Here is a 24,930-nt window from a genome sequence, read left to right on the forward strand (position 1 = left end):
GGTAGGGAAGAGGCGGAGCGCTGGGGCCCCGCCCCCGGGAGCCACTACCCAGCGGCCGGCCGGCGCAGCTTGGAGCTGAGTCCCGGGGACTTGGGGCCGCCGGGAGGTGAGCGCGGGGCACCGGGAGGGGCCGGTTCGCGGCAGCTGGGCGCCGGGCGCCAGAGGGGCCGCGGGGTCGCGCCCGGGGCGGCGGTGCGTGACCGACGAAGGTTCCGGCGCTGGCTCCACGTGGGCCGATACCGGAGGCCCGGGCTGGATTGGGACGGGGCCCCTGGACCGGGTCTGCCGGCCCCTAGGCTCAGCTCGGATAAGACACCTCCCGGGTCCCTGGGCCACGAGTCACCAGAGGCGGGGACAGGATGACTGAGCCGCAGTTTAAAGTCCCAGGAGGAAGAGCGGGGGGAAAGCCCCAGGGCAGGACCGCGCAGTCCCGCCTTGCCCCAGAAGCGCCCGGAATTCAGACCTTCCCCGCCCCTCCACTTTCTCCTGGGTGAGCTGCAGCGGCCAGGGTGGAGTTTGTTCGGCCTCCCCGGGGTGGAAACAGGTGCCGCAGCCAGGCCAGACTGGAGCTCAGAAGTTGGACCCAGGAGTCCTGACTTCTGGACAGAGGGGCTTGGGAAGGTGCCCCCCCACAACCTTCTCCGTTCCCCCAGGGTACTGCGTTGGGTTAGAGAGGAGTATGTCCCTAGGAGCCCGGGGTGAAAGGCCAAGGGAGAAGGTCTGGAGTTGGAGCTGAGAAGGGAGTGTCTGAGGAGGGGAGGGCTTGCCGACTGACCCCCCACGTGGACTGGCTGCTCTTTCCCAATGGCTAGCCTTAGGACCCTGTGTGGGTGGTATTTGCTGAAATGTGATGGGCCCAGCGTCTGTGTTGTGTTACTGTCACTCACGGTAGGTGAGGCAGAGCAGAGTGGAAAGTGAAGCTTCTTTCAGAGCAGTGACCCTCAAACGGGCCTGGGGGAGTGATTTGCCTGCCAGGGAACATTCAGCAGTGTCTGGAGACGTTTTGGTTGTCACACCTGGGGGTGGGGGGTGGGGAGGGTGAGTGTTGTGGCTCCCAGCATCTAGCGTGTAGAGGTTGGGGATGATGCTAAACATCCTGAGGTGTGCAGGACAGCCCCCTACCATGAAGAGTTATCCAGTGGGAAGTGTCAGGAGTGCTGTGCTGAGCTTGGCGTGGTACCGGGTCCATCAGATTACTTCTCACTGACTGCCCCTCCCTGCCTCAGTTTCACCAGGTTAGAGGAGAAATAAACCCAAATGAGATAAGCAGTAAGAAGGCGTGAGGGCAGTCCTGTCCTAACAGCAGGCCGCCCTTGGTGCCACCAGCCTCTTCCCTACTTAAACCCCGGGCCCTGCATTAAGCAGTTCTTGGTGCCATGGGGGAGGGGCTGGAAACAGGGGCTCTCTCACAGCTGGGTCCTGGAGTGCTTCACCCCCAGGGCACCTCCCACGCTGGGTGAGCCAGGGCAGCCCTGGGGGTCAGACATCAGCACAGTGTGGAGGGTGGGAAGGGGGCAACTCTGTGCTCAGAAACTGCCCAACCCTTGATTGCTGGGCGGGCCTGGATGCCTGACACCATGTGACCGGCTGTCATTTTCCCTTCTGAACCTACTTCTAACTCCTCAGTCACTTATACCAGGAAAATAACACCCGAGGAATAACAGGACACATTCCTTGCCGCTTCACAGTCTGCTTCCTGCCGGCAGTAAAACGTTCCACGGTGGCTGTGGGAACTCTGGGTGAGATGAGAGACCCGGGGTGGGCCCTGATGCTAGACAGCGAGGCCCCCCCTGCTCATGGTGTTAGCAGAGCCCCAGTGAGAGATGGGGGTCATCAGAGCCACAGGCCAGGGGGTTCCCCGGTAGGGACAACTCTGAATTAATTATTTGCGTTGGGCTCCCCGCTGTGCAGGGAATTGCAGCGGGGGCTGTCATAGAAAGGGCAGGATGGGATGAAGCAGCCGTCCACGCCCAGGAGCCCAGGTCCCCTCACTGCCCTCCCTGCCCACTTCTTGACAATCTCCATTCCCACGCCCACCCTCCATCCTGCTTACTTGTGGTCCCTGGCCTCCTGACCTGGGAACCCTGGTGGGGTCAGAGGGCAAGTGGCAGTTTCTGGTTTGACTTTTGCTTTGGAGGGGCTTCTCTTTAATCTTTTAACTTTAAAAGGCTGGAGTGAGGCTTTCACCTTTTCAGCTAAAACAAAAACAAAGCAACCTGTAATAGCGACCTCCCATCTTCTGTGTGCCTCTGAAGGCATAAAGCAGCAGTCAGACTTGCACAAAGCTGTTCAGGAAGTAATCAGCAGGGCCTCACGTTGAACCTGGGCCACCCCTTCCCAGGTCCAGCCCTAAAACCCTGTGCCACCAGCTGGCAACAGAGTACCAGGTGACTTCTACCTCACTTACTCATTTCTGAGTACCTGGTGTGACACACATGGACACACACACACACCGGCACACGCTCACTGCCCAAGGTGGGGACTCCTGGTCCTCTAAGAGGAGGAATGAGTCACGCCATAAAAGCACTGGGGGCCGCTGGGGTCCAAGCCCAGCTCCGGGTCAGTGGTGGTGGCCAGACTTCTCTGCAGGGTGTGTGACTTGCTGTGTAAACTCTTCCCCAGGTGAGGCCTCAGATGAGAGCAAGAAGTCAAGGGATGGTGTGTTTGTGCCTGTGACTTGAATGAGCCATCTGGCACTTCCCTGTGGGTTGGGATGAGGGGTGGCAGGATTAGGGCGGCCCCGCCACCTGCCTGCCCCCTCGTGTAGCATCAAAGGGGATGTACACTCCAGACTGCAGGTCCTCTTGGGTCTCCGTGACGCCCACTTTGGGACAGACCTTAGTGATGCCCTGGCCACCCTTGGGGATTTCCAGAGTGAGCTCACGCCTCTGCTCCCGGTTTCCCGTCCAGCTGGGCCAGCCTGGGGAAGGAGTGGTGACCGCGGTGGGGGGCCTGCAAAGCAAGGGCTGCTCTCGGGACCAGCATAAAGAAAGCATTTTCTTCTCGCATCAGAGCAGTACAGACAGCACCGTGTCTGCGTTCTCTCATTCAGTAAGTTTATCTGGGGACCCAGATGCAAGGCTTGCGGTTTCAGAGCCTTGGGAAGGCACATTCTGAACCTTCCAGGAAAGTTGTTCAGTCGCTCAGTTGTGTCCGACTCTTTGCGACGCCATGGACTGCAGCACGCCAGGCTTCCCTGTCCTTCACCATCTCCTGGAGCTTGCTCAAACTCTTGTCCACTGAGCCGGTGATGCCATCTGACCATCTAGGAAAGTGGCTGGCACTAAGTGGGCAACGCAGACAAGGTGGGCCCATCAGGGATGCTGGCCGGGAGGGTGGGGGTGGTGGTGGGAGGGGCTGATTCCCAGCTGGGGGAGCCAAAAAGCAAGGCCCAGATTCTGGCAGGTGCCTGGGCTATGAAAGTATGGTCAATAGGATGGGGCAGAGGGTCACTTAAATATTCTGTGCCTCATCTTCCCCAGCGGGGTCACAGTGGTCTGCTTGGGAGGATTCCAGTGGTGGTTCATGTGAAGCTTGGGCAGGTGTCTGGCTGCACGAGGAGCGTGGTGAGGGAGTAACAGAAACATCGCAGTAACAGGGACATGTCTGTGTGCCCTTGGGATGGACTCGTGGTGAGGCCAGAGGTCTTACCATGGCCTGTTGGGGGGACAAGCTGAGAACAGGCTGTGGAATGGCATCGTGGCTGTGTCATCCTCTAGAAGTGGCCGGGTCCAGGGTGGGGGACCTCAGCATCATGGAGGCCACGGGAATGGAGGATGGGTTTTGGAGGAGGGAAGGGAGGACCAGGCTGTGAACTGCTGGCCCCCACCCTCCAGCGTGTGCGTCATGTTGCTGGGTGGGGTGGGGGAGGGTTGTGGAGGCCGTGACCCTCAGCCCTGCTCCCCGCTGGCTGGGCTGCCTGGAGCTGGGAGCTGGGCCAGCTTGGCTTTCTCTGCCTCCCACATGTGGCCCCAGAGCTTGTGCCACGAGGATCCTCGGGTGGTCGTGCCCTCTCCTGGTGGCTCTCCCAAGGTCCTGCCCCCTGGTGCAGACCCCAGAAGGCCTGGAAGAGAAGGGGTACCTACGCAGGACTGGGTAGAAGCCAGCCTTGGAACTGCAGTCTGGCCCGAGTCCTGGCTCATTAGCTGATGGCTTTATCAGCCAGTGACAATCGTGAGATAAGGACAAGGATGAGAGAATGGTTGTGAAAGCCCTAGATAAGCTGGGAAGTGCCACCAAGCGTTAGATGATGTCATTTCTACTTGGTGGGGGGATGGGAGGGGCTCATGAGTCAAAGGCCTGTGCACCCCAAACTAGCTCCAGCTCCTGAGTCACCACCCCCTGCCCGCTCTTCTGCCATTTCGCCTCACCAGTTCCCAGATAGCAGGAGGCCACAGCCCCACGGCCTAACCGTGTGACCTCGGACAGTTGCCTTTACCTCTCCGAGCCTCAGTTTCCCCACCTGTCAAAGATCTGCTGCCTCCGGGGCACTTGGCTCAGATGTAGAAACCACGTCAGCCATGGTGGCGGAGGCCAGCCAGGAATAAAAGAAGCTACACATTACCCTCCACCAATTTTCCCAGGCACTGGGCATTCACGATCTCATGTCATCTCTGCTGCATCACCCCATTTCACAGCAGAGAACACTGAGGCTCAGAAGTCATAACTTGGTCATTCTTCCAGTGGATAGGTGGCCAAGCTAGAGTGTGAGCCCCCTCAGCTCCCATTTCTCGATGAGAGGACCTCAGTGGCTCCAAAGCAAGGTGGAGAGATAGAGCTGGTAATGCGTGTGGAGAGCCCCTCTGGTCTGAGGGGCCTGGCTGGCCCACGTCTACGTGTCCCAGAGCCCTCGCAGCAGGCATCGGGACTGGGGCCAGCTTCTTCCAGGGACGGAGCAAGCCCCAGGGCAGGATTCTGGGAAGTCTGGTTTATTAGCTCCTTAATGACTGTTTACAAGCTGAAAAGTGTCTGCCTGGCATCTTCACTCTGTGCTAACGGCCGACCCCAGCCTCCAGGAGTGTGGGGCACCCTGCACCCTGTCCTGAGCGTGTTGAGGTGAGCGACCCCGGGCAGCCCAGGGCCCGACAGTGGCTGAGTGACAGCGGGCGAAGCGTTTAACCTCTCTGTGGAATATCAGGCTTTGTCCCTCGGCTCCCCAGCCTCCCAGGGCGACCCCATAACACACCGAAGCTCAGAGACGCCAAGTGGCTTGCTTAATATCACACAGCGCTCAGGGCCGGGCCTCTGACCCCGTCTCCCCGAGTAGGACAGCGTTCTCATTGTCTGGAGCCAGGCCACAAGGCGGGGATGGAAACTGGGTGGCCTCCGCCCTCGCGAGCACACCACAGAGGCCTGTTCTGTGTGCCGGGGTTGGTTGTGTCTGCAAACGCCTCGGGGTCTGGAGCCCCTGGCGGGAGGGATGTGGGCCTCTCCTCCTCCCCGACCCGTGTTGCACCCATCCCCTCCCACCACTGAGCGTCTGCTAGGTCCTACCGGTTCCGAGGACCAGTGGAAACCCAGCTCCCAGTGCCTGAAGATTCCGAGAGAGGCACACTCCTCAGGAGTGTCTGGAGCAAAGCCTGGTTCACGACAGGTCTGGGTGAGTGTGGTGCCCGGTGGTGCAGGTACCCCCACCCCCTCAGGCTCCCTCCTGTGCCCTGGTATCCAGCCTGGATGGACCAGAGCCTTCTGGCTATGCTCCAGGAGCAGTAGAACCAGGAGGGAATAGACCACCTTCCCAGAGGAGGCCAGGCTGCCGGGCAGAGCATCTCAGGACCCAGCCACTCCATCCCTTCCCGCTGTTGTCCTTGAGCAGCCTTCGGCCCCCAGCTGCTAGAGGCTACTACTTTCCTGAGGTCTGGAAGGTCTCTGCCCAGCTGTGTCCCTGGTCTGCTTCCATCAGCAGCTCCTGGAGGCCAGTGGGGCCTTGGGGAGGGCACTGTGGTGGACAGGGCACAGCATCGTGGTCAGTTGGGGCCATCTGGTGGCATTTCCCTCCCAATAATGCCTGTCCCCCGTATGTTACCAACAGCGGCCCACACCTTAGGATGGGGGGCTGTGTGGCTTGGGCAGTTCCAGCTGGGTCTTGGAATTGGGATCCCCACAGGGATGGGGCATTCACATCTCTGCCAGCCAGCCCCGCCCCCCACTGGTGTGTGGTCCTGAGCAAACCTCTGGGTAGTACGGGGTGGGGGCTGGGAACACGGCAACCTGTCCTCCTCGCCCCTGCATGCTCTTGGCAGCGGCCTGGAGCCCGGCGCCCACGTCCCGGGTCTGTGGTCGGCTGTGACTCCCAAGCCACCCCAGCCAGGGAGCCCAAGCCTGGTTTCGGATGGGGAAGGTTACCAGGTCCTTGACCCTGTGCTCAGATTCTGTATCTTCTCGAGCTTGAGCAGAAAGCAGGATCAATCCGGGCCTCCCTGGGCCAGGGCCCTCTGTGAGTGGGGCCTCTCCCTGTGGTTGGGGCGCCAACCCACAAGTGGTTTCATTTTTCCTCTCTGTTGGGGGGAGCTGGGCTGAAGGGCGGCCTGTGAAATAAGTCTGCCGGCTGGCTCCCCTGGGGAAGTGGGTGCTTACCAGGAGGCAGGGGGTCCCGGGGAGGGCTCCCGCTGGCCTCTGGAGACAGATGGGCATCCCCTCCCCACTCTCCTTCCTCTAACTCTGATGGTGGGATTTGCGGCCCCCACCTGGGAGACTTGCCTCCCTCCCTTTTCATCTGTCCATTTTTGGTCTTCCTGATCCTGTCTGACCCTCAGCTGGCCTTCTTGGCTCTTTCCTGCCAGGCTCTCCTATCCGCACTCACTCTTGCCAGGGCAGGGAGGCATTCAGGGTGAGTCACTGGCTGCTCGGGCCAGCGTGGGGCCGCGGGTAGGGAGCCCGGCCAGGTGGCACCTTTTACATAAGCTGCCCCTTGCCGGGCCTTGCAGCAGCCAGAGCAGCCCCCCACTTCCCCCCGGCCCCCACCCCAGCTCAGCAGAGCCAGGGCTTTCACTGGGGGATTGCACACTGCCCAAGGGCCTGCTTCCTCCTTGCTGCTTTTTTCACAGCGGTTCCCAGAACAGCTGTGGGGAGGAAAAAAGCAGGTTTCGGTTTCTGTGACAGGGAAGCAAGTTGGGGGAGAGGCCACTTCCTTGCCCTCCTCCCTCACCCCGACATCCTGTGATTCAGCGGGGGGACAGGCAGGACCCAGCTGCCTGGCCACCTCCCTTCCCTCCAGACTGCCCGCCTGCCGCCAGCTGGGGGGAACCTCTGGGCCAGATGGTGGTTTCTTCTTCCTCTGTTCGGGGGGCCTGAGGCCCTCGTTTTGGGGGATCCCCTAACCTTCCTGACCTTATGGTTCAGAAAGCCCCTCTCAGGAGGGGCTGCTCATCCCTCCTCCCAGGGACCCCTCCCTCTCCTGTGTCCCCACGTCTGGCCACACGCAGGCTGAGTCCTGTGTCAAGTTGCCCTGCCTGCTTCTGGCTCAGGAGGTCCTCAGAGCCCCAGGGGGTGTGGAAAATCCATCCAGCGTGAGCAAGACCCGGGGTGGCTTCAGAAACTGCTGGTATGTCAGGGGGGTGGGCAGGTGGAGAGAGAAACAGGACACCAGAGTCAGATTCCCAGGGATGGAACCACACCTGGGGGCAGGTGGGGCGGGGACAGTGGGCCCATGCAGCCTGGGGATGGGGCAGCTGCCCTGGTAGGGCTCCGGCGGGGGACCCACTGTGGGGAGGCCTGGCTTGCCCTGGCTGTGGCTGCCAGGACAGGGCTCAGCTGGCGGTGCCCGGCCCCACCCTGTGGGGAAACCGGATTCCCTGGCGAAACCAGCGTGCAGTGTCTGAGTCTGCGTTTCTGCCATGTGTGTCTGATCCTAGGCTATGCCTCTGGGCGTGGAGGCAGTGGGGTTTTAGACTCTGGGTGTACCTTGGGGTGACTTGAACTTTGTACTGCACTTGCTCTGGGTATGTACCCCCCTAGTCCAGGGTGGAACCCCTTCCTCTCCCCAGGCCCCTTTGGGGTCTCCTGGGTACCCTGGGACTGAAGGCCTTTTTCTGGGACAGGCCCCCAACAAGGTCCGAATTTTATGGGCAGGTGGCAGTGGTCTAGCCAGGTGGGTCCTGCCCTCAAACCTCCCCACCCCTGACCCTGGGCTGGATGCTGCAGCAGGCCTGGCGGGGGATCTCAGAGCAGCGGATGTGACTGGTCAGGAGGAAGCCTAGTCCCAGGACGCCACAATTTCCTCTGCAATGAGCAAGCAGTTCTGGGGCGCGGGAGATAAACGTTGGGCGGGGCAGGCGCTCCCAGCGCTCCAGCACTTTTTCTGCCATCTGGGCTCCTCCCCGCCCTAGACTGGGTTATGGTGGGCACCCAGAGTCTGTCCACAACCCCTGAATCTACCCCAGGCACCTGCCACCCCCAGCTCCTCCCTCCCCGAGTCCAGAGGCAGGGGCCGGGCTTCTGGTGCCCCCACCCCCCGTGTCTGCATCAGCTGGGGGCATACCCACTCTACGGGGGGAGAGTGACGGGCAAAGTGGTGTTTTTATGCCCAATATGTGGGCTCGAGGATGTCACGGCGGGGCATCATTTTGTCCAACCCCCTTGCGTAGCAGAGAAGGAAACTGAGGCCGTGGAGGTCACGCTGCTTACAGGCCAAGGCTCTGGGCACCACACTATGAGGATGGTTAAATGGCTCCGCATGAAAAGGCGCCCCTGCCCTGCCTCTGCTCTCCGGGACTGGCCACTTCTCTTCGGGACTGCTAAGATTTCCCCCGGGTGGGTCCAGTCCCCCCTCCCCCAGCCTTGGATTGAGTCTGCCCTTCTTCTCATCAGGAGCTCCAAGTCACCCAGGGATCCAACTGTTTGGTGACCATACTGAGCTCAGGTGTGGCAGCCCCAGACTCGCCCCCAGCCTTCCCCCGATGCCTCCACTCGTCCTTGGTGCCAGTTTCCCAGGGCGGTGCCCGCCTGGTGCCCTCTCACTGCGACCTGGTCCCAGGGGGGGCCCAGCGGGAAAAGTTTCCGTGCTGGGGCCCCAGGCGAGGCTGTTGACTTGGAGCGGTCCCCTGAGTGGTGCCAAGTGGCGTCTGAGGCGCCTGCCGACAGCCCATCTGCCCTGGGGTGCAGGTCAGAACTCCCCACGTGTGCGAAAGAAGGAAGGATGCCCAAGTCTTGGCCAAGCCTTAAGCAGGAAGCGTTCCGGGCCACCAGCTGGGCCTCAGATAGCTCTCTGGCACCCCCTGTCTACCCAGAGCTCTCATCTGCAGTTGTAGGACTGGAGGTGAGAGGCCTGCTCAAAGCCAGAGGAGTGCTACCCTGTGGAATCGGGGGTCCCGGGCCCTCCCCCAGCCTCCAGTTTACCCCATGGTGGCCCCTTGGATACTTCTGGTGACCCAGACCGCTGAGAAGCACAGTTTGCAAAACGCTGAGATGTTCGACCAAGTTTCTCTCCAGGCTAGACTCTGCTCTGTCTCCCTGATAGGAGACTCTCTGGCGGCAAGTGTATCCCTGATTTAGGGAGAAGGGGCGCCTGTTCCCAAAGAGGCTTCAGGCCCTGTAGCCAGAGCAGCCTAAGTCCCAGCTGCTCCCCATCCTGGCTGTGTGAGCTTGGGCAAGTTACTCAACCCCTTTTGAGCCTCCATTCTTATCCACAAAAAGGTAGTTGATAATATCTACCTCAAAGCAAGTTTTGAGGACAGAGTAGGATAATGCATGTAAAGGGTCAGGCAAGGCCTGGCCCACCTGGGGCCCTGACCCCGTCCTGCCCCCAGCGGCCTCAGGGGCTCCATCAAGGGGCCCCTCCTCTGCTATACCAGCATGTCCCCTGTGCAGGACTTCTCAGAAACAAAGCCATGCCCTCAAGATGTTCACTTTTTTTTTTCTTTTGGCCGCAGCACACAGCATGTGGGATCTTAGTTCCCCAAGTAGGGATCAAACTCTCACCCCCTGCAGCAGAAGCACAGTCTTAACCCCTGGACCGCCAGGGAAGTCCCACGAGGTGTTCACTTTTTAATCCTTTTATGGTGTGTGTGTGTGTGTGTGTGTGTGTGTGTGTGTGTGTTAGTCAGTTGTATCTCTCTGCGACCCCACAGACTGTAGCCCACCAGGCTCCTCTGTCCATGGAATTCTGCAGACAAAAAAAACTGGAATGGGTAGCCATTCCCTTTCCATGAGATCTTCCCAACCTAGGGACTGAACCCGGGTCTCCTGCATTGCAGGCATAGATTTCACCTAAACTAATTGTTAAAGAGCCGAAACGACAGCAAAACACGCCTGAATCCTTTAAACACTGCCTTGAATATCTGCCTTTGTCTAATTGAAAAGAAATCTTGATCAGAAGATAGCCAATAATGCCTGCATTTTTAAAAGTTTAGTGTTTCTAATGAAGTTCTCTAGAAACAAGAAAAGAAAGTAGGGAGCGTATTGATTATGGTTCCCAGCCCAAAGCCCAGGTCTTTATGTGATTTTGTTAGATACACGCCCAGAGGCCCCTGGCGTCCGGGCGGTCTAAAGAACCTAGCTCATCACCACAAGGGGAGAAGGAGAGGGGTTATTTCTTAATCTCCCACCTTTGAAGCTGGTGGAATTATCCCCATTTTATAGATGAGGAGACTGAGGTCAAGAAGATGGAAAGATGCATTGGTCCTGACATACCCCCTTGAACCTGCCTCCCCTTCCTTATAGGCTGTGAGCACCAAGGAAGCAGCCCTGCCTGACCCGGAGTCATCTGTCTGTCTTTCCATCTGTCTCTGCCTCCAGCCACCTCTCCACAGAGCTGAGACTTGACCCCAGAGCATCTCTGCAGAGTGAGGAAAGGACTAGAACATGCTCTAAAGTCCTCAGCAACAAGACTCAGGGAACTGCAAGCTCAGCCCACAGCCTGAAGGTAGGTAACTGGGTAGCCGAGTGGCGTGGACCCCGGGTACCAGCTGCTTTCCTTGCTTGCTTACCTGACTTGAAGCAAATATGTACTGATGCTACCCGTGGGCCAGCACTCTGCTGACAGTAGAGATGCAGCTGTGAATAAGGCAGAAAGAGGGAGACGAGCAGGGTGAAGCGACGGAGAGACACGTGGGGTGGGAGGGGTGCTGCCTCGGGCAGTCCGGGAGGGCTCCTTGGAGGAGGTGGCGCTCAAGCTGGGACCAGAATGATGAGAAGGAGCCACCTGCATGCACAGGTGCTAATCTGATCTGGGGAGAGCCAGCAGGGTCCCAACCAGAGGCCCAGCATTTATGGAGCACGTACTTGTAACTTTTTTTTTCTTAACCGTCTTTATTGAGATACAGTTCACATTTAATCTATACAATTCATGTAAAACTCATCTACTTTAGGACATTTTCATCATCTCAGAGGGAAACCGCCGTCCTTTAGCTGTCACCCCCAGCCCTGAGCCATGACTCATGCTTCTGTCTCTGTAGATGTGCCTCTTCGGGACTGCATTTGGACCCCTGGCGTATGCGGTCTATTTGTGTCTGGCTTTCATTTAGCATGAGGTGCTCCAGGTTCACCTGTGTTTAGCCTGTCTCAGCGAGTCATTCCCCTTCATGGCTGAGTAATAGCCCCTTGTGTGGATTTAGCGCATTTTGTTTACTCATTTGAATGTTTGTTTTTCCCCATAGATCATAGTGCCCTTTTTTTAACTTTTATTTTGTATTGGGGTGTAGTTGATGTACCATGTTGTGTTAGTCACAGGTGTATGGCAGAGTGATTCAGTTACACATGTACATATATCTACCTTTTTCAGACTCTTTTCCCAAACTGCAGAATTTTTTTTTAATTGCACTGGGTCTTCGTGGCTGTTCACGGGCTTCCTCTGGTGGAGAGAAGTGGCTCTTCCCCGTTGTGGCGTGCGGGCGTCTCTTTGCGGTGGCTCCTCTCATTGTGGAGCACAGGCTCAGGCACACGGGCTCCAGGTTGTGACTCAGAGGCTCCAGAGTGCAAGCTCAGAAGTTAGGATGCGCAGGCTTAGTTGCTCCGCGATATGTGGGATCTTCCAGGACCAGGGTTCAAACCCGTGTCCCCTGCATTGGCAGATGGACTCTTATCCACTGTGACACCAGGGAAGACCCACCGCAGAATACTGAGCAGAGCTCCCTGATCTATATAGTAGGTCCTTGTTGATTGTCTATTTTGTGTATAGTGGTGAGGAGGAAGGAAGGAAGGGGTGTGTGCTCAGTCATATCCCACCCTTTGTGACCCTGTGGACTGTGTAGCCCTGCCAGGCTCCTCTGTCCATGGGATTTCCCAGGCAACAATGCTGGAGTGGGTTGCCATTCCCTTCTCCAGGGGATCGTCCCAACCCAGGGATCGAACCCTCGTCCCATGTGTCTCCTGCATTGGCAGGCTCATTCTTTACCTCTATGCCACCGGGAGCCCCAGATATAGTAGTGTGTATACGTTAATCCCAAGCTCCTAATCTATCTCTCCCCCTTTCCACTTGTATTTTGACGAGCGTTTGGCTTGTTTCCACCTTTGAGTTCCGGTGAACGTGGAGCTATGAACATTCTGGAACGAGTGTCTGTGGACATGCCGCCTAAGTGCGTGTCATGCGTGCAGTCACGTGATGCCCAGGATGTCTCTTTAGGGGAGGGGGTTATTCCCCCCATAAGGTGAGGACCTAGGTGACCAGTGATCAGAGGCAGGTCAAGCCCCAGGCCACCCAGCTCCTGTCTGTGCTTTTGACCATGACCCCCCAGCACCTCCTAATAGAGCGGCAGGTGTAGGGCAGTGAGGGATCCCAGGTGGCCCGATTGGGGTGAGGGTGGGACCAAGGAGGAGATGAAGGGATAAGGAGACTCACCAGCGGCCCCAGTGAGAAGTCTGGACTTGGTTTTAAGTGAGAACTGGAGATCCCAGCCTAGTGTTGAGCATGGTATGATTTGTGTTTTAAAAGGCGAACTCTGCCACTGGGTGGAAATGGTCCTGGGGTGGGGGCTCGAGGGGGCAGCAGATCAGGAGGAGTCAGGGGGCTGCTGGGACCCTTCAGGTGAGAGGTGAGGGTTGGGGAAGCAGGCAGGCTCCAAACAAAGGTGGCTGCTGTGTTGCCCTGACATCCAGCACCTTGGCCTCATGTGGCCCCACCCCGATCAGAAGATGGATGTGAGGGAAGAGAAATCAGACCTGCCCCAGCAGCCCTGGAATGCAGGGAGAGGAAATAGCAAAGGATTTTAGCAAGACAGAGGTCACAGGGCAGAGTGAGAGGTGAAATGGAGAGATTAGTCAAGTCAGAGGGTGCTCGTTCTGTTGGGTCAAAGAGGGTGTGGGAGTCAGTGGCACCTGTGAGGATGGAAGAGCCCCAGATGTGGGTAAATCGCTACTTCCTCCTGGCTGGGCCATTTGGAAAGTTCCACTGAAACTCAAGACGCACTTATTCTTCAGTCCAGTCGTTCCCCTTCCACTGTTTGTCTGTTATAAAACTTGGAGGTGGCGCTAGTGGTAAAGAACCTCCAACGCAGATTCATAAGGAGACAGGGGTTCAATCCTTGAGTCAGGAAGATCCCCTGGAGGAGGGCGTGGCAGCCCACTCTAGTATTCTTGCCTGGAGAATCCCCATGGACAGAGGAGCCTGGTGGGCTACAGTCCATGGGGTCGCAAAGAATCGGACACGACTGAAGTGATGTAGCATAGCACAACACGTGTGATGCAGGCAAGGGTGTCCTTCACACTGGACACAACTCTAAGCAACCATCAGTCTGGAGCTAAGTAAATCTTGGTACATTCCATTCTTAGAAACCTTCCCAGTCTTCAAGACAGATCAGGTAGATCTGTCTGTCTGCATTGACAGAGGAGGATGTCCATGCTGTAGAGAAATGATAGAAGTGTTAAGTGGCCTTCCCTGGCATCTCAGGGATAAAGAATCTGCCTGCCAGCGCAGGAGACGCAGCTTTTATTCCTGGGTCGGGAAGATCCCCTGAAGAAGGAAATGGCAAACCATGCCAATATTCTTGACTGGAAAAATCCCTTGAACAGAGGAGCCTGGTGGGCTACAGTCCATGGGGTCTCAGAGTTGGACACAACTTAGCAATTAAACAACAACAAGGAAATGTTAAGTATCGTGTCCTTTTCCAGGTGCAGAGAAGCATGCGCACACCAAGCTCTTTCCCGGAACACGGGGTGACAGGCGGGCCAGCAGTTCACTTTCCTTTAGTCGTCTGAGTCTTTTTCTTTTGCAATGCTCGTGTATCATTTTTATCACTAAGATGTAATATTCTTCCTTTGTGAAAAGAAAAAAGTGACAGATGGCAGTTTCACTTACCTTTGAAAGAGGAACTTGGCAGTCCAGGGGGACAGGGACTAGCACGGTGGCTTTCTCATGCTCCCAGGAGTTAGGTTGGACCTTCCCTTCCTCGCTTGCAGCCCAGGGATTCCTTCTCTGAGAACCACCCGCTCCCTGCACAGCTATGGGTCCCTTGTTTGTGAGCCGCCTGGAGCCTTCTCCCTATACGCCCCAAGCCCTGTCCCAGGGACGAAGGCAGGGCCCTTTGTCCAAGGAATCTGCCTTCCGGGCCCCTGGCCTGCTCTAGCCCGACTGATGGGCAGGCCAAGATCACATCCCTTCTGCATCCCTGGTCCTCACATTCCTTTCTGGGTGTGGTCCTCGCCTGAAGCAGAGAGACCAGAAACAGAACGAGGTGACAAGTTGGGGACCTTCCAGGCTCCTGCTGGCCTAGAATGCAAATGAAGGGATGAAAATAGACCTTCTCACCATACCCCACCCAGTCCGATCAGTGTGCTGCTGCGGGGTTTAGTATCCGGAGTCAGTTTTGAACCAACTGTCCATGGGTTGTTCTCAATCTGGGCTGCCCGCCATGGCACGCCCTGACACCCTGCACTGTCCCCGTGCCCCCCCACATCCTGCTGCCTCTCGACAATACACCTGTGCCCCCTCCGTTGCCCTTCCAGTTGCCCTGCCCCCTTACCCACCATGGCCTCCGATGACAAGAACGGAGAGAGGGTCTCCTCGGTGTCCAGCAGCCGCCTACAGAGCCGGAAGCCGCCCAACCTGTCCATCACCATCCCTCCGCCCGAGACCTCGGCCCCCAGCGAGCAGGCCAGCATGCTGCCCCAGGTAAGAGGGGCCCCCTCTGTGTCCCCTGGCATCTCTAGGGCAGTTTCACTTCCTGGAAGGGGGCCCTTCCGGAGCCTGTTGGAGCCCCTGCCGTAGGCTTCACCCACTGCTTCCTGGCCCCCAATGTCACTGGGAGTGACTTCTGAACTCAGGAACTCAGTCTCGTGGCTGGCCAGGGAAAATAGGAAACTCCTGTCAGTCCCACCTGGGAATCAGCTGTTTCCGGCCCCAGTCCCTTCTTTTATTTATTTTTATTTGGCTATGCCAGGTCTTAGTTGCAGGATCTAGTTTCCTGGCCAGGGTCCTGAACTTGGGTCCCCTCCATTGGGAGCACGGAGTCTTAGCCACTGGACCACCAGGGAAGCCCTCCGGCCCTGGCTGTTCTGCGGGCGGTAGACTGTCTGTGACTCAGGGGAAGGGGCACCCCGACTCTCAGCGCTTTGCTCATGCAGGAGAACGGGGATGAATCACTGTTGCCAGCATCCCAACCAGTGCTCCATAAAGAGTCCATTGAGAACCCGCTGCTCACAGCGTGGGCTCCCGTGCAGTCCGGGGCCCCGGGGTGGCGGTCTCGTGCCACCCACGCAGCCAAGGGCGCTTTCAAACACACAAAGCCGGGCCAATCTGCAGCTTAGCCATGGCCAGGACCTAGAGAGGGAGCCCTGGGGAAGTAAGTGCCAGGCTCCCAGACACACTAGAAAAGGGCCCATCTGACCCTCAGAATGAGAACGCGGCTTGGGGTCAGCTGGGGTCGAGGTTTGTCCTGTCTTGGTTTTCACATCGGAAGCCAGAGTAGAGGCAGCCGGGGAGGCTCGGAGCTCTACAGAGTCACAGCCCGTCTCCCTCTCCCACCTCCAGGAATCCGGAGGGCAGAGGCGCAGGAACCCGGCCCTCCTGAAGAGCGTCAGCCTCCAGGAGCCACGAGGGCGATGGCAGGAGGGCAGCCCAGAGAAGCGTCCTGGCTTCCGCCGCCAGGCCTCGCTGTCCCAGAGCATCCGCAAGTGAGCACATGTTCCGCCCCCGCCTACATGCTCCCCCACACAGCAGACCCCCCTTCCCCACCCGACGGACTCTGACACTCCGGGGCCCCAAGCCCCTTTCTGGGAGGCGTGGACAAGCAGCCCATGTTCCAGGCTGGGGAAAATGAGGCCCGGGTGGCTCTGTGCCTGGCAGGAAGACCCGGCAAGGAGGCTGCAGGGGGTCAAGGAGCTGGGGGTGGACCCTGCACTGCAGAGGAGGGTCCCCCTCTCTCCCCCCGGCCCCGGGCTCAGCCCTCAGGCCCTGGACTTTATTCCCCTGCCTCTGCCCATCCAGTCCCTGGACACTGAGTCGGGGAGTCAGTCTGCCCCCCACCCCCCACTGCGCCCACACATGTCCTGTCCCCTCCCACTGCACACACACGCACCCTGTCACCTCCCCACACACGGGGCCTGTCTTGCTCCCGCCGCCATGGTGACATGCGCCTTGTGCCCTGTCCGCCCCCGCAGGGGCGCGGCCCAGTGGTTCGGGGTCAGTGGAGACTGGGAACTGAAGCGGCAGCACTGGCAGCGCCGGAGCCTTCACCACTGCAGCGTGCGCTACGGCCGGCTCAAGGCCTCGTGCCAGCGGGACCTGGAGCTCCCCAGCCAAGAGGTGCCCTCCTTCCAGGACACTGAGTCTCCAAAGCCCTGCAAGATGCCCAAGGTGGGCTCCAGCCGGGGATGGGGCCATCAGGGGACTCGGCCCAGCTCCCGGCGGCCTCTGCTCACTGCCTCCCTCCCGTCCAGATTGTGGACCCCCTGGCCCGAGGACGGGCATTCCGCCACCCGGATGAGGTGGACCGGCCCCACGCCCCACACCCACCGCTGACCCCCGGGGTCCTTTCCCTCACCTCCTTCACCAGCGTCCGCTCCGGCTATTCCCACCTGCCCCGCCGCAAGAGGATCTCTGTGGCCCACATGAGCTTTCAAGCTGCTGCAGCCTTGCTTAAGGTAAGGATACCTCTGCCCGGCCTGCTCCCTCTCTCCCCCATTCCAGGCACCTGCGTCTGTGCCAGGGCAGTGGCTGCTCCGGGATCCCTGGGCGGAGAAGGGGGCTACAGCCCAGCAGGCAGACTCACCCACATCCTTCTAGCCCCGCTTCTCCCTAGTGCGGGCAGCTGGTTTCTGCACCGACACATACACAGGAGAAATAGGAAGTGAAATGTACAGTCACCGCTCCCTGACCCATGTTTGTGGAGCCCCTGTTACATGCTGGGCACAGGGGCACTGCAAAGAGAATTGAGCCAGTGTCCCTGCCCTAGAGGAGCACTCAGCTCGGGTGAGGGGAAGATGTCACCATGCGGTGTGACAGGTGCTGGGGCCCGCCCAGAGGAAGGGCTGCCCCGTCTTGCCCAGGAGAGGGGCTGATGTCAGAGAGGGCACTTGAGAGGTATAAAGAAAGTTTCACCAGGAAGGGAACAGCATTCTCAGCAGAGGGAACGGCATATGCAAAGGCCTGGGGGTAAGAGGCAGTAGCAGGTAGATTTAGTGAAGGGTGGTCACAAGAGGAATCATGGGAGGTGGAATCAGAAAGGTCAGCAGGGGCCCCGTGTGCTGTGCCAGGAAGCCCGAACCTTGGGAGTAAGGGTGCAGGGTGAGTGGTGGGGTGCCAGGTACCCAAGCCCAAAGGCGGGAGGTTGCCAGGAGAAGCTGGCAGCCAACTGCAGACAGAGTACTGTGTGCAGGCCTGGGGAGGAGCTGCAGCCCAGTCCCGGCCTCCACAGACACTCCTGCTCTGCGCGGGGTCCCACCTCCCTGGGAGGATGGCCTTGACACCCCTTTGGTGTCGGGGCAGGACCACCTCCCCTGGGCCTGACGCCCGTGCCTCTGCCCCACACAGGGGCGCTCAGTGCTAGAGGCCACAGGACAGCGGAGCCGGGTGGTCAAGTGCAGCTTTGCCTACCCCAGCTCCCTGGAGGAGGACGTGGTCGACGGGGCGGAGACATTCGACTCCTCGTTTTTTAGTAAGGCAAGCACGGGGTGTGTGGGCCCTCCGGGTCAGGGGGCTGGGGTGGGCAAGAGCTGTGGGAAGAGACCCGACTTCCCATCGCGCTCTGCCGGGAGGCCCTCAGATGTCCAGAGGCCTGTCCGTGGGATGGGGGTGCTGCCTCTCGGAGCTCCCAGGCTCCCCATCTTTCATTGGCAGAGCAAGGGCCTAGGGTGGGGCAGGTGCCAGCTGGGAGGGTCACCATCAGGGCCCGCAAACACGTGCCTCCCCTCCCTCTCTCCCCGGGAGCCTGTCCGACGTTGTCCTGCCCTTGAATTGAGCTGCTGGGGGGGCAAGCCGGGGGACAGTGACTCCTCACACTGTCTCTTGCTGTGTCCCTGACTCCACCCCTACCCCAGGAAGAAATGAGCTCCATGCCCGATGACGTGTTTGAGTCGCCCCCACTCTCCGCCAGCTACTTCCGGGGGATCCCACACTCAGCCTCCCCAGTCTCTCCCGACCAGATTCCCCTGTGAGTTCCAGGCAGTCCTCCCGGGTGTGGGGGGCGGGGTGGAGGGGTTCCCCAGATTGCAGGTCCCTCCTGGTCCCCTCCTCGTGGCAAGGAGGGGGTGAGGGTACCCGGCTGAGACCACCGTCCTCACCAGGAAGGAGTCCAGCCGAGCCCCGGTGCCCCCCACCAAACGCGGCAAGCGCATCGCCTCCAAGGTGAAGCACTTTGCCTTCGACCGGAAGAAGCGGCACTACGGCCTGGGTGTGGTGGGCAACTGGCTGAACCGCACTTACCGCCGCAGCATCAGCAGCACGGTGCAGCGGCAGCTGGAGAGCTTCGACAGCCACCGGTGAGCCGCCGGCCGGCCCGCCTGCTCCGAGACCTGGGGGTGCTCACTGTCCCGGAGGGCTGCTCCCAGGAGAAGGCCCAGGGAGAGGGGCTGGGAGCCATCCAGGAGGGACCGGGGGGCTTCCAGATCCCCCTGGGCCCTCTCCTGGAGCATCCCTCCTTGTTCAGCGAGCCTTTGATGAGCACCTCTTATGTGTCGGGGGAGCAGGGACAGTCCCCCGGGTCACCCTGCGAGTGCGCACGTCACCCGGGAAGAGTCGTCAGGTGTTGCTGCCTCTCCTTGCTTCTGGGCCCGCTTTCTCCCTGGGTCCCAGACAACAAGCATTCACTGAGTGCCACACAGGCCCTGGGACAGCAGAGCAGGGCAAGTGTGGTGGATCAGAAGCGTGGTTAGAAGCGGTGACCCCGAGTGAGGAGCCTGTGGAGAGGGACTGTGTACAAGACCTTGGGGAAGCCAGAGGACTGGGAACAGGCCATTCTGTGTACAGTTAGCAGCAACCTGCTAGACTTTGAACCCCAGATCACAAAAAATTAAGTGATAGCAGGTGTGGAGTGTGTCCCAGAGAAGGAGGACAGAGAAGGGAGTGAACCAGAGGCTGGGGAGGCATGTGGTCAGGAGGAGCAGCAGTTAGCTGGGTGAAAAGAGAAGGGCAGAGCATCTCAGGCAAAGGAAGCATCATGTGCAAAGGCCCCGGGGCTGCAGGGGTGCGTTCCCAGAACTGCAAGAGGAGAGGAAGGAGGCCAGGAAGGTGGGCAGGCGCAGCAAGGCCTGGCCACCAGTGGGAGTGGGCAGCATTAGACTTGATTCCCAGAGCAGCGAGAAGCCACGGGGAGGGTTTCAGCTGGGAGAGAAAGGCATAGAGGTGCGTGTTAAGAATTGCGGTGGTGAAGGACGAGTCTGAGCAGAGCAGTGGAGGGTTGGGAGCAGGTAAGAGCTGTCAGCAGCTGGGTGTCACAGGGCTGAGGGTCGGGGTGTGAGTCCAGCTCTGCTGACCCGAGGCCCTGCCCGCAGGCCCTACTTCACCTACTGGCTAACCTTTGTCCACGTCATCATCACATTGCTGGTGATCGGCACGTACGGCATCGCGCCCGTGGGCTTCGCCCAGCACATCACCACCCAGCTGGTGCGTGGGGCTCGGGAAAGGGGTCTCCATCCTGGGAATCCTAGCCTCCCCCACAAGAGGCATCCTTGTCTTGGGCCACCTGGTTCCTCCGAGGCACAGACCTGGCCCAGGCAGGAGGGGGCTCTGGGCTCTCCTCTGCTTTGCCTCTCAGCCCCTTCCTGGAAGCCCTTCCCTGGGACCGAGAAAGCCCTGACCCTGCCTCCTTCCACCCCTGCGCCAGGTGCTCAGGAACAAAGGTGTGTATGAGAGCGTGAAGTACATCCAGCAGGAGAACTTTTGGATTGGCCCCAGCTCGGTGAGGCGCCCAGGCGCGGAGGCATCTCAACAGGGAGCCCCCTGCCCCTGTCACCCCCAGCTGGGCAGAGAGGGGGTTGTGTCTAACCTGGAAGACCCCCTCAGCAGGAGCACCCTCGGGAGGAATGCTCCCGGCCAGGTCTGGGCCTGAGCTCACCACCCACTCCCCGGCGGCCCCCTCCCCAGATCGACTTGATCCACCTGGGAGCCAAGTTCTCACCTTGCATCCGGAAGGACCAACAGATCGAGCAGCTCGTGCTGCGGGAGCGAGACCTGGAGCGGGACTCGGGCTGCTGTGTCCAAAACGACCGTTCAGGCTGCATCCAGACACAGAGGAAGGACTGCTCGGTGGGGGCCTGGGCCCTGCAGCCCCGCCCAGCCCCGCTTGTCTGCGCTGGCTCCACTGGCCCAGCCTGGGGGAGGGCCTGGCAGGGACGGTGTCAGCACACTGCACCCATCCTTGTCTGCCCTCCCCAGGCTCATGCCCCCTCCCTGGCTTCACACCCCCCTCCCTGGCTTCACACCCGCCTCCCCGGGCTCGCACCCCCCGCCCCCTGGCTTCACACCCCCTTCCCTGGCTTCACACACCCCTCCCCGGGCTCACGCCCCACTCCTCGGGCTCCAAACCCCCCTCCCTGGGCTCGAGCCCCCTCCCTGGACTCACACCCTGCTCCCTGGCTACACACTGCCCTCCCTGGGCTCACACCCCCCTTCCCTGGCTTCACAGCCCTTCCCTGGTCTCACACCCCACTCCCTGGCCTCACACCCCACTCCCTGACCTCACACCCCCCTTCCCTGGCTTCACAGCCCTTCCCTGGGCTCACACCCCCCTCCCTGGGCTCACACCCTCCTCCCTGGGCTCACACATCCCATCCCTGGCTTCACAGCCCTTCCCTGGGCTCACACCCCACCCCCCTCCCTGGGTTCACACAACCCCCTCCCTGGGCTCACAGCCCCCTTCCCTGGCTTCACAGCCCTTCCCTGGCCTCACACCCCACTCCCTGGCCTCACACCCAATGTAGGCAGCCTGGCACAGGGAGAGTATCAACCTCCCCAGCCCCAGAGAAGTGAAAGCTAAGTCCTGGGAGTGTCAGCGAGGGGTGGGGGTCTGGGAGATGAGCCAGAGACCTGGACAGCAGGGAATGAGCCTCTGCCCTAGAGGGGCCCCTGCCCACTCTGATGGGCATGACCTTGTCCAGCCTGCCATGACCAGCCCTTCCCCATCCTCCAGGAGACTCTGGCCACTTTCGTCAAGTGGCAGGATGATACAGGGCCCCCCATGGACAAGTCTGATCTGGGCCAGAAGCGGACTTCTGGGGCCGTGTGCAACCAAGACCCCAGGTACCCACGGCTGAGCTCTCTGAGATGAGGCTGAGTGTCATGTCATTGGTGCTACCCGTGGGGGTGCTGCTGGTGGGCGTGGTCGGCTGGGGTGCTGGCTGGTGGGCGTGGCCGGCTGGGGTGCGGTCCGGGGGGCGTGGCAAGCTGGGGGTGCCGAGGCCCCACATTTTGCCCCCTCCAACGTCTACTTCCAGAACCTGTGAGGAGCCGGCCTCTAGTGGTGCCCACATCTGGCCCGACGACATCACCAAGTGGCCGGTGAGTGTGCGGAGAGGAGAGCGGTCCAGGAAGGGCAGGGAGGCACCTGCCCGCCGCACAGCTCCATCTCCACTCCGTGCCCCTCCCGGCAGATCTGCACGGAGCAGGCCAAGAGTAACCGCTCGGGCTTCCCGCACATGGACTGCCAGATCCGGGGCCGTCCCTGCTGCATCGGCACCAAGGGCAGGTGAGCCGGCCTGGGCCGCGGGCCCGAGCCCCTGTGCTCCTCCTCTGCCGCTGTTCCCCCGCCCCCTCCATCCATGCTGTGAGGGTCCCTGAAGAGGGGCACCCATCTTGCCAGCGACGCCTGCTGCGGCCAGGCGCTGGACACCGGGCGAGGGATCGGGACTCAGTCCCCTGACGTCTGCCCTTGCCTCTCCGTCCCCAGCTGTGAGATCACCACGCGCGAATACTGTGAGTTCATGCACGGCTATTTCCACGAGAAGGCCACACTCTGCTCCCAGGTGAGGCGGGGCCCTGGGCACGGTGAGCAGCCTTCGCGCCCTCCCACAGTGGGTGTCTGGTCCCAACCCCGCACACCAGGGCCTCCCACCCGGCCGGGTCCCGGGGACTGACTGCCGTGCGCTCGGCCCAGGTGCACTGCTTGGACAAGGTGTGTGGACTGCTGCCCTTCCTCAACCCCGAGGTCCCCGATCAGTTCTATAGGCTCTGGCTGTCTCTGTTCCTCCACGCTGGGTAAGAGGCCCCTCACTGCCCACCCCCCAGGCCCCCGTGGTACCACCTGGACCCCTGGAGGAAGGGCCCCTGAGCCAGGGCACAACCTGCCGGGCCCCAGTGCCCCCCAAGTGCCTGGCTGGTGGCCACGGGCGGAAGCCGATGCCCGTGTGTCCCCGCCCAGCGTCATCCACTGCCTCGTGTCTGTGATCTTCCAAATGACCATCCTGCGTGACCTGGAGAAGCTGGCTGGCTGGCACCGCATCTCCATTATCTTCATTCTCAGCGGCATCACTGGCAACCTCGCCAGCGCCCTCTTCCTTCCATACCGGGCAGAGGTGGGGACTCTGGGCACTCTGGGGACTGGGCGGGGTGGGGCTAGCCCTGCCACTTCCTTCCCCTCCCCACCCGACCCCCACCACTACCCGAGGGACGCACAGCCCCTGCTGTGTCAGGCTCAACAGTCGATGGACAGCTAAGCTGGGGGCTTCCTGGCCAGTTCCTTAGTCTGTCCCTGGGCACGAGGGAGCAGCGATGCCCCCAGGTCACATGTAGGGTCACCTCCAGAAAGACCTTCCTGGACCCCCCCTCCCCAACCCCCACTTCATTTCTCCCAGTGATCACAACCACCGCCGGCCAGCACGCCCCTTAGCTACAGGCTGGGTCATATGAAGTCGCCCTCGTGTGGCCTTTCTTGCTAAGAAAGCAGGGTTTGTGGGTCAGTTCCACCTCACGCTCCGGGCTGATTCAGCGTCTGTCCCTGCCACGTGCGCTGCCCGGAGCAGGCTGGCTGTCCTGCTTGCTGTGCCCACTGTGCACGTAGGGTGGGCGGAACGAGTCCAGCTGGGTTCCGGCGGCGCTGGCTGCACCTCAGCCCTCAGCTTCGGGGTCCGCACCCTGGGAGGGCCTCACGGACAGGATGACCTGGGTCCCAGGGCTCCAGCCTGGCTGTGCCCAGGGCTCCCCGCGGGCTCCCACCCGGCGCCTGGAAGTGACCGTGTCCGTGCCCCGCCCACCCGCCCCAGGTGGGCCCTGCAGGGTCGCAGTTCGGCCTCCTGGCCTGCCTCTTCGTGGAGCTCTTCCAGAGCTGGCAGCTGCTGGAGCGGCCCTGGAAGGCCTTCCTGAACCTGTCGGCCATCGTGCTGTTCCTCTTCATCTGCGGCCTCCTGCCCTGGATCGACAACATCGCCCACATCTTCGGCTTCCTCAGCGGGCTGCTGCTGGCCTTCGCCTTCCTGCCCTACATCACCTTCGGCACGAGCGACAAGTACCGCAAGCGCGCCCTCATCCTGGTGTCGCTGGTGGTCTTCGCCGGCCTCTTTGCCTCGCTGGTCATCTGGCTGTACATCTACCCCATCCACTGGCCCTGGGTCGAGTACCTCACCTGCTTCCCCTTCACCAGCCGCTTCTGCGAGAAGTATGAGTTGGACCAGGTGCTACACTGACCACCTGCCCAGTGGGGCCGGCACGGCTGCTCCCACCCAGCTCGGAGGATGCAGGGACTGTGTCTGGACCGAGCTGTCTGCCTGCACAGCGCCCTGCCCACACCCCAGAGACCCCATGGGGCCAGCCCTGCTCCCAGGAGCCCTCCCCCAGGAGAGGCCAAGTCCGAGGGGAGACGCTCCTAAAGGCAGCCTTCATGGGGGGCCAAGGCTCCCCTTCCTCAGGCCTGGGCTGGGGGACACTCGGAGCCTGTGCATCTCTGCAGCTCGGGGCCCAGGCCCTGACAGACCTCCACTGCCCGGCCGTCAGGACCCCTCCTGGTCCTGGGATGCTGCTCAGCTCCTACCTCCGGCTCTGCTGGTACGGTCCCCAGCCCTCCCCATTACTGTGAGCTAGCTCCTCCTGGGGATGAGGCTGGGGTTCCCGCCGGGTTCCCAGCCCTGCCTGGCCACGGTCCCCTTCCTATTGTCCCTCCCCTCTCTGTCCTGTGAGTCCATGCTCGGCTTCCATCAGTGGCCTGGTGAGCCTCCCCATTACGCTCCTGGACCAGACCTCGAGGGAGAGGCTTTGGCCGTGGTCTGGGACAGAGAAGGAGCAGAAAGACACAGCTGGACTGGGAAGCTGAGAGCCTGGGCTGTTACCCAACAGAAGCTGAACCCACCAACCCACTCCAGGGCCCCCAGGCCCTCCCAGCCAGCGCTTCCCCTCGAGTTCGTGTTCAGCCTCCTGGGGCTGGACTAATGCCAAGCAGCTCACCACCCTCTGTCTCACTTCTGCCAAGAAAGGGGCAGGGCCACCCTGTGGACCTGTGCCCAGGGGTTGCCAAGGTCAATCAGGACTTTTTTTTTTACCAATTTATATTATGGTCCTAATTTTTTAAAGTAACGCTAACTTTGTATGGACAACGTCTGAAATGAATTAAATGAATTAAATTCTTTAAGATAGGA

The 24,930-nt window shown here is 60.4% G+C and overlaps 1 protein-coding gene across 5 annotated transcripts; it reads left to right on the forward strand.

The window, feature by feature from the left end:
• The first annotated feature begins 21 nt into the window (after positions 1-21).
• On the forward strand, positions 22-24,930 carry RHBDF2 (rhomboid 5 homolog 2). Of its 5 annotated transcripts, none has more exons than XM_027518601.1 (19): positions 22-106; positions 10,660-10,861; positions 14,878-15,043; positions 15,902-16,044; positions 16,531-16,726; positions 16,810-17,013; positions 17,903-18,031; positions 18,409-18,521; positions 18,655-18,849; positions 19,861-19,972; positions 20,193-20,267; positions 20,453-20,614; positions 21,498-21,607; positions 21,802-21,865; positions 21,958-22,052; positions 22,254-22,329; positions 22,461-22,561; positions 22,725-22,878; positions 23,566-24,930. In XM_027518601.1, the coding sequence occupies exons 3-19, from the start codon at positions 14,900-14,902 to the stop codon at positions 23,983-23,985; spliced, it is 2,493 nt and encodes an 830-aa protein (XP_027374402.1). In that variant the 5' UTR covers positions 22-106; positions 10,660-10,861; positions 14,878-14,899; the 3' UTR covers positions 23,986-24,930. The 5 variants fall into 5 exon arrangements, with proteins under 5 accessions (XP_027374402.1, XP_027374407.1, XP_027374405.1 ...); XM_027518606.1 differs by having other exon boundaries at positions 17,903-18,026; positions 18,413-18,521; XM_027518604.1 differs by having other exon boundaries at positions 26-106; positions 10,735-10,861.

The sequence above is a fragment of the Bos indicus x Bos taurus genome, chromosome 19 (assembly GCF_003369695.1).
Source record: "Bos indicus x Bos taurus breed Angus x Brahman F1 hybrid chromosome 19, Bos_hybrid_MaternalHap_v2.0, whole genome shotgun sequence".
In the NCBI taxonomy this organism is placed as follows: domain Eukaryota; kingdom Metazoa; phylum Chordata; class Mammalia; order Artiodactyla; family Bovidae; genus Bos; species Bos indicus x Bos taurus.

Coding starts and splice junctions, on each gene's coding strand:
- RHBDF2 (XM_027518601.1), top strand. CDS start 14,900: ATGGCCTCCGATGACAAGAACGGAGAGAGGGTCTCCTCGGTGTCCAGC. Junction 15,044..15,901: donor AGGCCAGCATGCTGCCCCAG/GTAAGAGGGGCC, acceptor TCCCACCTCCAG/GAATCCGGAGGGCAGAGGCG. Junction 21,608..21,801: donor GTGTGCAACCAAGACCCCAG/GTACCCACGGCT, acceptor GTCTACTTCCAG/AACCTGTGAGGAGCCGGCCT.